Here is a 17,699-nt window from a genome sequence, read left to right as displayed (position 1 = left end):
TTGTTTGTACTGCACACTGTTGCAGATGGGGAAGGTTTGAAACTTTCTCCGTTTTAATCCTTGCGATGCATTGATCTGAGTCGCAGTAATTTACATGTGCATTAGAGGAACAAGCAGTTAACATTTCGCGAGATCTCTCAAAAACGTGAATATTAACTAACTGGGCCGCACAATCTAAAGCAGAGGCCTGTCAGACCTCAACTCTAATTTGAAATAATGTTCACTACAACAAAGTTAAAAAAACGCTGAGTGTGCAGTACAAATAAGGGCATAAGAGCTACAAGTGATGTTTCTTGCAGCATCCCCAAGAAGCTTTAAAAAATACCTACCTGCTTCACTAATAGCCGGTATTCACTTTCTTCCTCTCGTTTGCAGACAATAGAAGCTAACTGGCGGTGTGGAAGGCACAGCTTACAGCGCATTCATTGCCGGAGTGAAACCAGCAAAGGAGTCTATTGCTTACAGTATGACGATCAGAAGATAGTCAGCGGCCTAAGGGACAACACAATCAAGGTAAGCTGCTTGGGGGACAAGATGAAACAAGTAGTATTCACTGATGATGCAAACAGTTTTTCACAGCTCCAGTTAAGCCAACAGGAATATTTATAGGCCTAGTTAAAAATGTAAGAATCATTATCGTTTCTTAATTGTTAGCAGTCAACTTAAATTAATAGTAGGTGTACCAATGCAATTTTTTAGATCGATGTGCATGGTTTAAAACGATCAAGATAATAGTTTTATTGATTTTTAGTTTCTGGCTTTATCAAAATACTGCCCCGCCCATGAATTAATTTCCTTTGCATTATGGTATTGCCTTTGAGGGATAGCTAGATTTTCAAGTTGACCCTAATCCGTTTGAAACATTGAAGGTATTTTGTTGTCGTGATAAAGGCACTGACATATCTTCTTCAAAACATTTCAGATCATGTCGTTGTCAACTCCAGAAACAATTATTAAATATATGAATATACAAAAATATCACACAATTGAAAAAAATAGTTCGTATTTATTACTAAGTGTAGCATTGCATTTTTTTTTATTGCTCCAAACATTGCCCTGAAGTACTACGTGCTGACGAAAAACAGAACCACTCTCTAGCATAATGTAACTAACGGACGTGTTGTGGCCATGACTTTTTTAAACCTTAAGGATTCAAAAGTGGACAGTACAGCTTCTTGCTTGCTGATATTGCAGCAAGGATATTAATTGGTGAAAATAAGACCTACAGAACAAAGGTGGAATTTGTTTTCCTTTCTTTTGATGTATCATGGCTTTTCAGTGACCCACTAGTCTCTTGTGCCTTCTTTTGGCACTCACTGTACGTTTAAAGATTATGTAGGGATCGCTGGGACTAGAAGTTTCAAAATAACCCTTAGGTGCCCGGAGCGCATACAGAGGGTTAAGAGTAAGGCTAGTTTGCATCCATTTGAATAGAGTCACTCCCATGCCCTCCATTTGACTGTATGTATTCATTCTACCTTCTCCCTCTGTACATTGTAATTATTGTGTCATAAACCGATTTCGGTGTGGGCAGCCTGGGAAGTGGACACCATACGTTCTCCTAGAAGCAGCCTCTCCATCCAGCATGAAATCGCGTGCCCCCCACAATGCCCAAGCATAGATTGAAAACATGCAAGACCAGCTGTTCTTACATTAGACTACCTCATTTTATACTTAGTGTGATTTTCTCTCAGTAATGCTCAAGCCACCTATGGTTTATATAAGACGAAGAATCCTACTGCTAGGAAGCATCCTACAGCTTCTTTAAATCTAAATTCTTCCCCAGTGAGACCTTATGGCTGGAAACTAAGCAACCCTTTACTCCCTCTTTGCCACACTAATGGGCTGCATAGGAAAGGAGAGGCTGCAATCAGTTTCACAAATCTTTTCACAGTGTATTGTGTATCTTCTTAATATTTAGTTGAAGAAGCAGAAGGCTCGAGTCTTGATTTTCTAAATATTAACAGTCTTTCCAAATAATAATTTTATCATTATTAAATGCTCAATATTAAAGTCTCAGCACTATTAAATCCGAACCCCAGCTATTCTTACTGTCTCCTTGAAGTGTGATTGCCATGTCTATAATGAGCAAAGCTTGCTATTATTTGGAAGAATCGTCACAGGGATCTACCAAGACCAAGCCTAGTAGAACCATCATTATGCTACTGTCAGAAGCCATGTTTTCCGACTTTTTAGGTGCAACAAAAACACACCTTAGATGTCATGTTGCCAAATAAACATAATTACCATTATAGCCAAAGGCCTGGCCTGACCAACATGAACTTATATTCTTTTTTTTGGGTGAATATTTGTTTTATTTTCGTTTGATAATGCGATACATTTAACAAAACCAGAAAAAATGAACTTATAATCTTGATGAAGGCAACAAAACAACACAATATATTTTGGATACCCCCAATTCCTCTCCATTCCAGACAAAGCCCTAATTTTGTTTGAAGACTGTTTCTTGTGCAATGCAGAGATAGCTATTCTGTGGTTAGGAAGAGATCCATGGTCGACACACATTGGACCCTCTGGCAATCACAACTTCCATCGTGAAAACAACTAACTATTCGAGGAGTTTTCTTAAAACTAGCATAAAGTTTTGCATGCTGGCAACTTTCCCTCACTTGCAAACAAAATTATTACTGCTAACAAATTCTTGAATCTTGTTTTGCATTGTTCACAAACCACCCGCTCAACTAAAATCCAAGTGCAAAATGCTCCCGTAATATGTTTTTGGATAGTTCCTCTAGATACAGTATACTAAAGATTGCAACCTTACAACTGCAACAAAAGGTTTGCAACAAAAAAGTCTTTTGTTCCTTCTTTTTTTATCTTCACAGACAAAATTTAAACACGCCCTCCTAGCTTGGAGGGAGCTGAGAACACCACAGCAGCCCTTAAGAAGGAGTGATTCGGTCCCATTGTAAGAAACCAAATCGAACACATCCCCCTTCCGGCCTACCCATCAGGATACTGAATCTGTGAACCTAAATCTGACCGTGGAGACCTAGCTTTTTGGCCGATGCCTGGTGGAGCTACTTGATAGCTAAAGAGGAGATGGGCGGTGGACTACCCCCTCGGCCGTCACCTACCAAGTTGGACTTTGGGCAGACCTTACTGCGTCTCTCCGTTGTATTCTCCCTCCTACTACTTTACTCCACCCCCTTTACACTCCATTTATCCCTCCTCTTTACTCTTTAATTGTTTTCCCGTTGAGACCTAGCTGTTTGGCTGATGCCCGGTGGAGCTACCTGATAGCTATAGAGGAGATGGGCTGTGGACGTCCCCCTCGGCCGTCACCTACCCAGCCGGACTTTGGGCAGACTCTCCTTGGTCTCTCCATCCTATCTACCTCCTACCCCTTTACCCTTCTAAAATCCATTTATTTTGTCTTCTACGCTCTTCAAATGTTTTCCTAGTAACTGATGTAACTTTGTAATTTTGTGGAACCTTATGTAAAGCACTCTGATACCTCCGGGTCTAGCCAGCTCTATATAAAACTTCAATAAATAAAATACAAATAAATAGGAAAGCATAATCCTCATCCATTTATTGAAAGCAAACCTCCCTTTCACTGACAAAGTCTTGGAGGCAGTTATAGCTAGCCAGTTATTAAACCTATAATCTCCTGGCTCAAAACATCTTCAGTCCTTGCTGTCTCAGTGTAGGCCTGATTTAGATTTGAGTGGTAAACAAGTGTCATCCTGTTTCTGGATAAAATAGTTAATTAGGAGGAGAATCTATGGTGGGATTTTCTGTACCATAGACATAATATAGTCAAGAAAGGAATGAGAGTATTTTAAGTGGAATTGTGGCCAGAGTGAAGCCAGCTTGTTAGTGTACATGGTTGGATGTGGCTCAGATGTTTGACTGGGTGAGCAAAGTTACAATGAAGCCTTAACACAGAACAATAGTAGTTTTACTCTCAGAATCACTGTAAACCCACCAACCATACTGTTCAAGCTTCAAAATTCGGGTCACCATTAGGGACATAAATGTGAGAAAGTAACTCCACCAGAAATCAAGGTGGATACCTAGAATGACTGATTAGCCACCATGCAGTTGATGTTATCTCTATGATAAGATACCATACCACACCAAAGGCAAGCCCATCTGCGGCCATCCGTGCCTGGACAGTGCCACAGACCATGGTCCTCGGACCATCCACCGCTACAACTCCAGCGCCCTCCACCCCCTCAACACCGGACGTTCTACCGCCTGCCACCTCGCATCACGGAAAAACACCCAACGGACCTTCACCTGCCTACGCACGCTAGACCCACCAACTGTGCAACCCTCAAGAACCAGACCGGATCACCTCAGATGCATCCTACTCAACACCCGCTCCCTCAAAGGCCACGCTGTGGAGATCTGAGACCTGCGCGACTCTATATCCCCCAACATCACCTTCTTTGAGGAAACCTGGAAGGACCCCACCTCCGCCACAGACATCAAAATCATCCACAAGGACCGTATCAACCGACTAGAGGAGGCATCTCCATCACACACAAAAATACCACCACCTCACTACCAACTCAGACAACCAATCACCCGACATGGAGCACCTCCACTTCCAGATCCAGACCAACCTGAACACCACCCTCCGCAGCATCCTCATCTACAGACCTTTGGGACTCTGCCTCCCTTCAGCGAAGCCATAGCCGACTATATCGCTCACCACACTCTTACCTCAATGGACTACATCCTCCTCCGCGACCTCAATTTCCACCTGGACAACCACAACATCACATCTCTACTAGAGAACCTTGCCACCATTGGACTCAAACAACTCATCACAACGCCAACCGCTCAGCAGGGCACTCGCTCGACCTCGTCTTCTCCGCAAGCAACAGCATCTCCATCAGCTACACCTCCGAGCCACACTGGACCGACCACCACTGCGTCCACTTCTCCTTCAACAAACCCACCATACGCACCACAGCCCTCAGCAAAACCTCACCACCGACATCCATGGACGGCTACACCTCAGCACGCAACCTCCACCGCTGGATCTCCGACTGTGCCAACACAATGGCTCCCCTCAGGGAACCCTCAGGCAAGCAGCCCTCGAAGAGAGCCAGCTGGTTCACCCCCACCCCCCTCCAAGAGTCCAGGCACACATGCAGATGGCTCAATAAAAGATGGAGGAGCAGCAAGATCGTGGCAGACCACGTAGCCTTCAAAACCGCCATCACCGCACACCACCACCTCATCAGAACCACAAAGAAAGCAGCTTCTAGGAATGCATCAATGCCAATGCACACAACAGCAAAGAGCTCTTCGCCATGGTCAAAGAATTCGCCAAACCCAGCAGACATTTCCCTCTCTCAAGACCTCTGCAACAACCTCACCAACTTTTTCCATTGCAAGAGCAAAGAGATCTATGACACCCGCTACCTCCGCACCCAATGGCTCCAGACCCCAGCAGACCTTGCCCAACTGGACCACCCTCACACCAGGCAACACCCTCAGAATAATTAAGAGCATCCACTCCAGAGCCCCCTCGAATCCTTGCCCATCCCACATCATCAGCAGAGCCAGCACCTCCATGGCACCTGATCAGCACCGAGACCGCTACAGACTACTTCTGCACCCTCCTCAACCGAGGCAAAACTTATGCCCTCATCCTACTTGTCTGCTCAGACACCTTCGACACTGTGTCCCACCACACCCTCTGTGCCAGACTCCATGACGCCAACATCCACGAAAAAGTCCTAGAATGGATCTGCTCCTTCCTCACCGGCTGAACACAGAGTCAGATTTCCACCGTTCCACTCAGGACCACAAAAATCCAGGACGCCTCTGCTACACTCATCCTGGGAGACCTTCACTGGCTACCTATCAATAAAAGAATCTTCTTTAAGCTCCTCACGCACACCTACAGAGCCCTCCACAATGCCAGACCTGCATACCTCAACCAGCGCCTCTCCTTCTACACTCCCACCAGACATCTCCGCTCTGCCCAACTGGCCCTGGCCCACATGCCACGGATCTGCAAGACCATGGCTGGAGGAAGATCCTTCTCCTACCTCACGGCAAAGACCTGGAACTCCCTGCCTCTGCACCTCAGGCAATCACCATCGCTGCTGTAATTCAGGAAGGACCTCAAGACCTGGCTCTTGAACTCAACCGCAGATCCCCCACTCAGCACCTTAAGACCCTCAGGGGTGAGAAGTCGCACTTTATAAGATTTCTGATTGATTCATTGATATTTTTAGTACCCACCATTGTAGTGGAAATTCCACCTACAGTGACGGACATTGGTGAATTTTATTCTGGAACATTGCATCACCGATGTTAATATATCCATATACCAGATTCATAACAGCTATCAATCAATCAAGCTTTATTCGACAGTTGAGTCATAAAAGCACATACAAACATGACACAAATAACATATAAATTATCTAAAATATTTAAGACTAGAATTAAATTCGATATTGCAACCGTCAGTAAAGCTGAAATCATTTTAAAACCTATACAAATATTCTCAAAGTAAAATAACACTTGTATAAAATTTCTACGTATATATTTCCATCCCTGGGATAAGCATTAGATACAATTAGTACAATTACGCTTGCTTTCTACGAGTTGCCATCGTGTCCCAAGGCTTTGGACCGTATGCCCCAGGCCCACCCTAAAAACTTGGCCACTGCTATACAGATGAAAGGAGCAGAGTCAGTGCTCAGAATACGAGCAGCTATACGATAATTCCTAATACCCAACGATTTACAAGCGGGTTTTATCCAAGTTTTTCTGGGTAACATATACATTGGGCAGAAAAACAAAAAGTGTTCTACAGATTCACATTCCTCTATACATCTGTAGCATTTATCGCTTTTGTTTTGGGGATTCTCCCAACTAGCGGTGAATTCTGCGACCGGTAGGGTGCCCACCCGTAACTGGAAATATAGCTTGCGGTCGGAGGGCCTCTCTATTAAATCCCAATATCTTTCGAGCAATGGGCTAGCTTTAAGATCAAGAAAACGGCCTGTTAGGTGAGAGGAAAGACCTTGCGTGGTTTCTATCATGTAAACCCATTCCCAGTAGATAGCTTTCAATTTATTCTTGGAAGGGAAAATAGCGTTTTGTGGGTCATTCCATAGTTCAATCAGTCCGATGCTGTTCAGGAGGGACTTGATGCTGCGCAACCAATGAATATTGTGTGATAAATCAGATTTAATTATGTCCATGAAGCCGCACTTGTAGTGCACAAGTTCATCTGTGCACCAAAGGCTACGCCAATAAAGTAGCGGACGAAGCTTTACAAGATGGACCAGTGACTTTTTCCCTAGGTCTAGCAATAGAGGGCGCAGTGGTGTACTAACAGGAAGGCTTGTAATTTTGCGTAGAAATGCATTTTCAAGCAGCGTCAATTTGTTCAAATTACTAAAGCCCCAGAGTTCAGACCCATATAAACATGAGCTCAGTACCATTGTCCCATATGCTTCCAGAGCTGGTGAAATTGGCTTAGTATATGAACTACTAAATCTGGTAACGAGAGCACCTGATTTTTGTTTATGTAGTAGTGTCACTCGGTCCAGTTGGGAGTCCCAACGCAAATCCTTCTGTATTGTAATGCCTAAATATGTGAAGGAGGTTACCTCCTCCAAGGGCAGATCGTTCATAAGTATTTTCCCCCTAAATGATTTGTGTGCATTAAAGGACATAAACTTGGTTTTTTCAGTGTTTACTAGCAAACCCCTCAATTTGCAGAACTCTTCAAAGCGTCCAAGTGCCTTCTGCAGACCACTTGGGGTTTTGGAAATAATCAGCGTGTCATCCGCAAACATGAGGATGGGGACGCGTGATCCAGCCAAAACAGGTGCGTCAGTGGGGGTCTGTGAGAGAAAGTCGACCACACCGTTGACAAAGAGCGAGAACAGGGTAGGCGCCAAGACGCACCCCTGCCTCACACCCCTGCCAACCGGGAAGTCTTCCGTCACCTCTCCCACATCCCCCCATCGGACCCGAGCTACATTACCCTCATGCAAGCGGATGACTACTGAGAGGAGTTCAGGTGCAAGTCCCATCTCCCGCATGACATCCCAAAGTTTGAATCGTGGAACCAGATCGAATGCTGCTTTTAAGTCCACGAACACGGCATATAATGCACCTTTGCCTAAAATCACCGTCTCCCAATATAAGATGACAAAACGGAAGATTTGGTCAATTGTGCCTGTCCGCCGGCGAAAACCTGCCTGCGCGGAACTTAGGATGTCCTGTTCTTCAATCCATAATAAAATCTTGTGTAGGAATAGGCGGGCCTCGATTTTCTGGATTAAGTCTATTAAACTAATCGGCCTATAATTGGCCACAATAGACTTATCCCCCTTTTTAAATACAGGGACTATTTCTGCTCCCTTCCACGAGGCAGGGATATCAGCACCCTGAGCAATTGCATTTGCAAGGCGCATAATATACCTACACCATAGGTGTCTATCTCCGATAAACACATCTGCAGGAATTCCATCCATGCCGGGAGCTTTACCCTTAATCACTTTGTCTAGAGCCTGTTCTACATCTTTTAAAAGGAATATTTCTTCTACATAGTACACGTCAATAAATATCACCAGGATTTATTTCTTCACTGGGAGCTGCATACTGTGGTTTAAAATGGTCAACCCAGGCATTCTTAGCCACATTATTCTGGGGACGCTCTGGGAGCCCCCCCCCTGTCCCACTTATAAATATCCCAAAATTGCTTGGTATTCCTAGATCTACAAGCTTCGAGGAGATCTTTCCACTTTTCATCATCCCACGTTCTTTTTGCTTCATTCATTGATCTCCTATAGTGCAACCTGGCCAATTTTACTAGGGATACGTCTTTCGCCCTTAGGGCACTACCAAGTTTAGCTCGGGCTTTCTTGCAATCAGTGTTGTACCAACCCACGGTTTTACAGTGCTTAGGGTGTCTTTTGGGAATAGTTTTGACAAAATATTTCTTCAAACCCTCAAAGAGTTTGTTATGTACTGACACCACAGACTGGAGGGGGCACGCGTCTTCTACCATAGTTACAGGGGGTTGTGGAGCATCAACTACTTCTTTTTTTATTGCAATCAGTGATGCTGGATCTTCTATGATCCTATCCCATTTTAGATGACGCAAGTTGTTAGCCAAAAATTGATCCGACACGGGGTTCATCTGCCGCGCTGGTGGTCCACCTTGGAGAGGTTGATCAAACAGCGCCGCAAGTGGATGATGGTCGCTCTCAATGCGGTTAATAACATTCATATCAATAAAATTTGCCCAGAGCTTTACATGGACAAGAAGATAGTCTATACGACTCTCCCTGCGACCATTATCAAAGGTATTCTTTGCACATTTATTTGATTTGCTTCTACCGTTTGCTGCCCTCAAATGATTACCAAGGCACAAACCTTTTAACTGGATTGCAGCCTCTGTCCATCTTTTTATGGGAGATAACAGCTATCACACAGAAGGATCAGATTTTCACCTTCAAGCTCTTAATCCTTTAATTCATTTTTAAGCAGCTCAAAGTTCATCAGAAAAGAGGGCTCCTAGGTTTAATCTAACAGGTTTAATCTAACATTGATTCAATAGGTTTGAATACACTGTTCAGTTGCTACATTAATGAAGGTTGAATGAAAAAACATCTGGTGGAATGATTTGCTTTAGACACATTGTGGTGCGTCTCACCAACAGTTCCTCTTTTGTGCTTTTTTGTGCTTTTTGCTTTTTGCTAATCAGAGCAGGAATCATGGAGTTTGAATGTGCAGACTTTGAGTTGTGCAAATCAGACTTACATCCTCAGACAGTATTCTCATGACCATACCACTGGTCTAATCGATGCTGGGGTCCAAGTCTCTCACACTCCTCACAGCCAACACAAAGAGTAGAACAGGCAAGCTCTCAGCTACAAGAACAACAATGCAAATGCTGGATTCTCTTTGCCTCTCTTCCTACATCCTACAATACCAGACCACCATATTTCTTTTGGCTAGGTTCATGCTATAAAATACTACATACAAAATACATCTTTGGGGCACTAACAGCAGGCTGAGTTATCCACTGTCTCTGGTTACTGGTTTGTACAGCTATGATAAGCAGGGTAAATCCAACAGACGATATTAGTGCAAGCGAGAACAGCTCCTGTCTGCTTATAGCTCCAGGCATTCAGTTACGGCATATTGAAGCTGATAGCATGAGAGATATGGATGGTGTTTGCACTGGGCAAACCTGGCACAAAATTGAATGTGCCCTATGTCCACTGAGATTAACCTTTATCTCGAACTGAGGCTGAAATCATAAATTCAGTAACATCTCAGTGACAGTGAAGCAGTGTTCCAATGGCTGTGCGATAGCTGCCTTCAATGTATTATCAGCAAAACAGAAATTCTGCTCTTTGAGATCCCACCGCCCAGCTGGGACAATGACCTCTAGCCAAATGATGTCCCACCTCCTCCTGCTCCTACCACAATTTGCGAATTTTGGGGTGAAATTTGATAGCCCTGCATCTTTTGCCACCCGGTGGCTAGCATAGGTAGGTTCCTATTTTGGACTTTTGAAGCTGCTAACAAAGTTCCTCTAGGTACTCCCCTTCCGCAGCAACAAACAGTTATTCAGGCTCTGATCACCTCAAGATTGGATTATGCAAACTCACTATTGGGGTCTACCTGCCTATCCCTTGAAGAGCTTACAGCTGGCCCAGAACACCGCTGCTAGGCTTCTGGTGTGACTCTCCATGAGAGTTAACATACAACCTTATTTGAAAAAATACACTGGCTGTCTATCAAGGACTCTGTAAGTTTCAAAGGGCTGACCTTGACACACAGAGCCTTCTACCGCAGAGGCTCTCAGATTTATTCCCTACTAACCTTGCAGGTCTCTCTGGTACTCTAATTGCCTGTTTGTGGTGATTCCTCAATTCACAAGGAACAAGTGAGGTGGCAACTCTTACTTCTGCTTGGCTGCAAAGGAGTGAAATGACCTCCCGCAACAGCTCTGTGCCACAGAAGACATCCAGTCCTTTAAGAATTCCCTCAAAACATGGCTCTTTGCGTCTGCTTTCTAGAACCACCTGTTTGTAGGGGATCAGATTTACTGCCAGCACCTGGACACTCACAGAGTAGCTGTTGCAGTCAACAAATCCCCTTGATAATAATAGTAATAATACATTTGCCCCTCAAGAAAAACAAAGAAGGCTAATTATGAAAACCATGGAGGTTTACTAACAAATTAGTAAAGTTACATTCTCAAGTTGAATGAATTAAGCATAAATCAATACTCATCTCAATACAGCATTCGTGAATATAATCCAGGCAATTCAATCAGTGAATGCTAGTACAGGTTATTGAAGACAGTATGTGCAAAATAAGATAAAATTATGTTCCCATAATTGAAACCTTCTAATGATGAGGTAAGGTTGTGGGCGTATGAGGGAATTTTAGAAGCAGCAGGTGTCAGCAAATATTGCATTGAAGGTAGAACCAAATGAAGGTTCCAATCAAGAGGAGAAATTAACTTGCCTTATAATGTACGTCTGTGAACAGAAACATAAGGAGCATTGGGTCTCGAGAAGGAGAGAAAGGGGACGTCGCCTGCAAAGGTGAACAGGGACCAAAGTCTAACTATCTGCTTTCACAATTAAAACATGAAATTTGGTCCAGGTGATACATTTCACAGGTTTCAACTGAGCAAGAACCAATCACGAATCAGTGTTCCTGCTGTACTTGGTGTCTGCCTTCTGCTCAGTGCCAATACAATACCAGATTGGTCCATCATTACCGCCTTCCTGACATCTCACAAAGGAGTATTGACCTCTGCCGCCCATCCCTTGCAGCAATTGCAACAACAAGACCATCACATAGTAAGCTAACAAATAAATAATAAATGTAGTAAAACATGGTGACTCTGGTGCCCGAATCAGAAAGAGAGGTATGCACAGCAAGCAGAAATGCAATGTTTATTATCAGGTTGGTATTGAGTGCCTAGACCCATGTTGACTCATGCCAATTTTAAGGTGCACATATTCTAACTATAGTTCATAGAAAGCATATAAATCACTTGTTTCATTAAATCTAAATGTAAAGTAACGTATGCACTCTAATAGGTAATGGTTATGCATGTTACATGTACAGAATAGAGATAGTAGCAAACTAGTCCTGAAGGACCTGCAGGGGGCCAAATGTCTCTGACTGTTCACCTCATTACCATGTTCGTCCATTCCTAACATTTAGTTGTTGACACAAATTCCAAATCACCCAAAAATAAGGTCACAGAACTTTTCAGTTATTATCGAATCTACGTCAGTTGAACGGATTACTGGAATTCTGATCCCCCTCCCTTCTTCATTCCCTCTCGATGTTTGACCAATACGTCAATTAAAGAAAGTAGCTAGTACCATCACGCTTATGTTGACTGATTTGTGTAAATCTTATCTTCATTTGGGAATAGTTCCTGTTATCTGGAAACAAGCACTAGTTAAACCATTGTTAAAAACCCCCATGTATGATCGCAACATTTTATCCAATTATTGTCTCAGCTATCTATTGCATCTCTCTGCAAAGATTACTGAATCAGTGGTTAATAGACAACTCGTGAGTTTTTTGGAAGGGAAACACACCAGCTCTTTCATCTGTCCCATTCTGGTTTTTGGAAAGATCTAAGCACAGAAACCCTATTACCAAAGCCACACATTCTGGATCTTGGATTTATGGCAACCCTATTTTGCGTAGACCCATTGCCCACATTTGACACCATTTCACCTGTTACTCTGCTTGAGTGCCTAGCTGATGTTGCCATTACAGATGCAGATCATAAGTGGTTTGCTTCTTTCCTGCAAGACTATACGGAAAAAGGGTGTCTGGCCAACTACTGGTCCCCAGCAAAACGTACGTCTGCTGGTGTACCTCAAGGATTTGCACTAGGTCATACATTATTACATTTCTATGTAGCACTGCTGGCTAGGCTGATAGATCACTTTGGCTTAAAGTTCTATGCCGATGACACTCAGTTCATCCTAAGGCTGGACGGGAACACTGAAAAGCTATCTCAACTATTTTCTTCTTGGCATTAGAAGGTGGCAGAGTGGATGAAGCATAACTCTCTGATATTAAATGGAGACAAAATGGGGTGTTCATTTTTGGCAACCCCACCCTGTGGTCTGCAGAATGATGGCCAGAATCGCTGGGTACTCTTAAAGTTCTATCTCGGTATGCCAGCATTCGAGGGACCATCTTTGAAGAACAAATTAAATCACTTCCCACTACCTGCTTTAGTTTGTTAAGCATTATAAGGAAGATTCTCCCATTCCTTCAATTTTTCACTAGGAAAGTTGTGGTTCAGGCTTTGCTAATTTTCAGATTGGACCACTGCAATTCCTTATTAGTGGACTTCCCAAATTCCTAACTCACAGGTTACAGCTACTACAAAAAGCTGCCGCATACACAGTTTTGGGAGTAAACAGATCACCTCTTTCTACACATCTCCGCCAACTTCACTAGTTGCCCATTGCTTATAGAAGTCTTTTTAAAGCCTTAAATCACTATCATAAAGTGATGCAAAGGGCAAGAAGTGACATCTATATTTCCTCCATATTTTCATAGCACTCCTCCACTAGTACCCTACGCTGTAACTTGCAATGTCTGAGTGCAGTCCCCAAAAACAAAAAAACAGGATGGGAGGCCACTCTGTCAGATCTGACATCTAAAACATGGAACACTTTACCCATGCATCTCCGTGCTCAATCCAGTCATGATAGTTTTAGGAAACTACTGAAAACTTACCTGTAATATAGCAGTTTAGTTGTTTCCATTTGTATTCCTACCACATGAGCCGATAGTGCCAGACACTCTTAGCTGCTCCTGATGCTAGTTCATTTTTCTGGCATGCGGGGCATATTTTCAGGGGTGAGTCCTACAATGACACTCTACCTCTACTACTGCATTCATTAGAGGAAGCAAGCACTAAGGGGGTGTGATAACACAGAAAGTACAGTACATGTTGCAGCACAGGAACGTTCCGTAAACGAAAGCCACTTACAAGTGGGCTCTGGTTGTCTGCCATCTGCCAGTCAAATTAGCTAAGGAGCTGGCATTAACTTCCTAGAAGTATCATTTGATTTACACCATAATGTAAGTCACATCATCTTTTCTACATTATTAACTGCAGCAACAAAGAGAAGGACCGTCATCTTGTACCTCAACAAGGCACCATATGTTCCGTCTCTTCAAAGGTACTAGTTCAGCAGAAGATGTAGCTTGCTGCATAGCATCCTTCCTGAGCCTGGTCTCCGAGGATGGCTTTCCCTTGTTTAACCAAGTTCCATACTGGAGTACCATCCTACTGAACAGTCTCTGTTCACATGGAAACTAACTCTTGTTGGTGTCCCATGAGGTTCTCTGTGTTTATTCACCTTGTGCTCTTGGCTTGTTCCCTTTTCAAAAACATTCACTGTTCACCATTGTGTACTGGACTATGCATCGGCTAAAGTGATCTCTCCTTGATCAGCAAAAGGAACAGACAAACAAAGGCATATACGTCCAGTCAACGTCCTGGTGAGATAGGACACCACCAATGTGCCATTTTTAAGTTTTGGGTTATGCACACGTGTCATTGCACACAAGCCTGTTAACAACAACCTCCAAAATTCTTCTCATGTACAATAAAGGACAGGCCATTATCTGTTATGGACTCTCATATACAGAATTGTGACCACATGTGTAGTCCTTTAAATGTGAGTGTATTGCAGCACTGTTCTGACGGATTTTTTTCTGAAAAGTAACATCTAGCCAAGCAAAGGAACATTCAGGAATAACTAGAAACCTGGCTCTTCGCCTTGCCCATAAGGAACCGCCGCTGTTTGTAGAGGATAGACTTGTAGCTGCAGGGGTGTTTTTTTCCTGCCAACATTCAGTGGTGTGAATATGCGGCCTCACTCTTCATTTAACTTACCACCCTGATTCTATGTTATGATTTCTGAAATTCTGAAGCTAAGTTTTAATGTGATCTAATTGGATCACATGCAACTTCCCTCATGGAAAAATATTCTCTATGCAGTAACTCGTACAGTGCGGTTTAGAAGTTGACTAGCCATAGAGTAGCACTGATTAACTGTGTCATCCCAGCCCTGCCTGATGTATCTTTTTAAGTTGCATTGCTTGTTCTGCTCGCCTTGCTTTCCATGACGTCTTTCACTCTACCCTGCAAATTTGAGTAAAAAAATTAGTGGGAGCCTAGATATGCAAGGAAGTAGGATCAAGGACTTGGCATGGTCACAGTTTACCACACGTCTGCTCAGCTTTCTCTTCCTTCACCATTGCATCTCCTATAACTTAACTCACACTTCTCATCAAACGGGAGGATCCCAGAAGTAGACTGTCTTTCTTGATAGCCAGCACTTCAGGCCAATTTTAAATGAATGTTTTTGTAATGCTATACTCCAACTTTTCAGACAATTCCCAACATCTTTCTTATTCTAATCAATAATTTTGAAACTATTTCTCTGTGATACGTCGATGGGTGGTCAACATTTGAACAAAATAATGCAGCTGAGCTTTTATAAAGTGTGTGCTAAACATTTTAATTAAGTCACTCAAACCCCTTTCTTCAATCCTATGGCCATGACACATTTTAATAAGGCTAAACATTCTCACTTGCTGCCTTCTCTCATGGACACGGTGCATATGGGGTAGAGGAAGAGCCAAATTATTTAGTTTTTGTACATATTGGGAGTCATTTGTTGCATATTGAACTAATCTGATTGGTCTGAATGTTTCTAAGGATTTGGATTGTGTTACATTTCCCATTACTGGGACATCTACGCGGTTACCTTTGTGCTGGTATTCATCCAGCATAGCAAGAACATGTTCTCATTTGTACGATCCATAGGGTTGACATACGAGTTTCTCAACGATTATTTAAAATGCATTTCTGTTGTATTACTAGCCTGTGGTTGGATCCCTAGTTTAGCAAGGCAGTGCATTGTAATCCCCTCATTTAATACCCGAGCCTTGTGGTTTCCTTTGCCCAGTGTTCTCTCCTTGGTAAGTGTTCCCAAAACCTGGGTTTGGAGTGGAGCTTATTGTAAGGGGAAAGAAAATTAGAAATTGTGGTGCTCTTAGTATATATTCACACATCCATCCCCGCTCAGCTTTATCCTCCCTGGCAGTTATACAGTAATCGTCTCTGTTTGGAACTAAGAGAATACTCACCGAAGGCTAGCCTGACCTTCAGGCATCCACTATACCTTCCAAACCAGATAAACGGTGACACAAGATCCCTAAACATTGATAAAGATATAATCCTTGTGGACGAGATTCAGACTTTGGAGAGGTGAATGGGTTTTCTTCATTATCTTACCTCTAAACACATTTACATGTTTGTTTAATAAAATGTCTTAGTTTACAAATATTTAAAGCACATTTACAAAGCACTTTAAATTAGGACATTCCATCTGCCATAAATTGTTTAATGTAGCTTTTACAAGAAACGTTTCCAAGAATGACTGTATTGTGCGCAATTTTATCATATTAAGTCCATCAAAATCAACCAACTGTACAGACAAGCAAAGTGAACCTAATAACATGTGCAATGCTCTGAAAATAAATTCACATATAAACGTGATTTGTATTTACTTTCTAGATCTGGGACAGGAATAAACTAGAATGTAAACGAATCCTCACTGGCCATACTGGTTCTGTTCTTTGCCTACAATACGATGAAAGAGTGATCATCACAGGATCGTCTGACTCCACAGTCAGGTACTTTTCAGAAAATCTATAACTTTTTTAGTTCCTCCAAGAACGTAAAAGAGGTAGTGCATAAAATGCTATGAGGCAATTCAAATACATCTGAGATCCCAAATACACTCAAATCATTGTTAGATGTTAAGGATGTCAATGATTAGAATAGTCAAGGCATCACTAGGGAAAAGTGATGTAGAGAACTTTATGGTGCAATACTGCTTTGTCTAGTGACATACAATTATTGCTCCATTGCCAGTTGCAACTGTTTTTCCTGTTTGTATTGATTTTTCTTTATAGATTTAAAATCACATTACTCATAGCACTATGAAAGAAACAACTATGACTATAGTATTATTTATTAGTTTGAGGATTATAAAGTCATAACCATTGCATTTGTTGTGCAAATTATAATTTGCATGACTAATGTGCAGGTCATGAATTGCGGTTAATGATTTGCATATTTCAGTGTTTTTTTCAGATTAAATTCATAATTATACCTACACTTTCATTGATTTCTGAGGTTTTTTTTAAACCTACGTTTGGATGGTATAAACAAAGTGAACCATAAGTTCACTTTATTATATATTTTTTCAGTGAATATTTGGTGTGTTTTGATCAATTACCAAATATGTGAGGATTTGGGTATATAATATAGTATGGTTGTGCGAATGTACCATGTAATACACTCGCAAAAACTATCTCGCGTCCAGTCAGGCTCCCTTGAAAAACCTTTAGCTCATTCTAGGTAGCTGGGACTTAGAGCAGCATGGCTTAAACACAGGAACTAGTATACATTATTTAGGTGTACAAACAATGAAATAAGAAAGTCACACAACATGAAAGAAATCTAACACCAATTTATAAAACTAGATATTTTTATGAATTTGTAGAGCCCAAGATAAACAAAATCCACCAGAGAGCTCCGGAGACATAGATTTTTAAAGGTAAATGTAATTCTCAGTACTTTTAGTCACAAGTGCCAA

At 42.3% G+C, this 17,699-nt stretch overlaps 1 protein-coding gene across 5 annotated transcripts in view; it reads left to right on the top strand.

The window, feature by feature from the left end:
• BTRC (beta-transducin repeat containing E3 ubiquitin protein ligase) overlaps positions 1 to 17,699 on the top strand; it is a 1,069,444-nt gene that overhangs the window by 809,666 nt on the left and 242,079 nt on the right. For all 5 annotated transcript variants that reach the window (XM_085606470.1, XM_085606471.1, XM_085606468.1 and 2 more), the window contains 2 exons: positions 376 to 513; positions 16,613 to 16,731. In XM_085606470.1, coding sequence (XP_085462596.1) covers positions 376 to 513; positions 16,613 to 16,731 — 257 coding nt within the window. The remainder of the gene's footprint in view (positions 1 to 375; positions 514 to 16,612; positions 16,732 to 17,699) is intronic.

Source organism: Triturus cristatus, chromosome 1_2 (assembly GCF_964204655.1).
Source record: "Triturus cristatus chromosome 1_2, aTriCri1.1, whole genome shotgun sequence".
NCBI lineage: Eukaryota > Metazoa > Chordata > Amphibia > Caudata > Salamandridae > Triturus > Triturus cristatus.
This window is presented reverse-complemented; position numbering and strand designations above follow the sequence as displayed.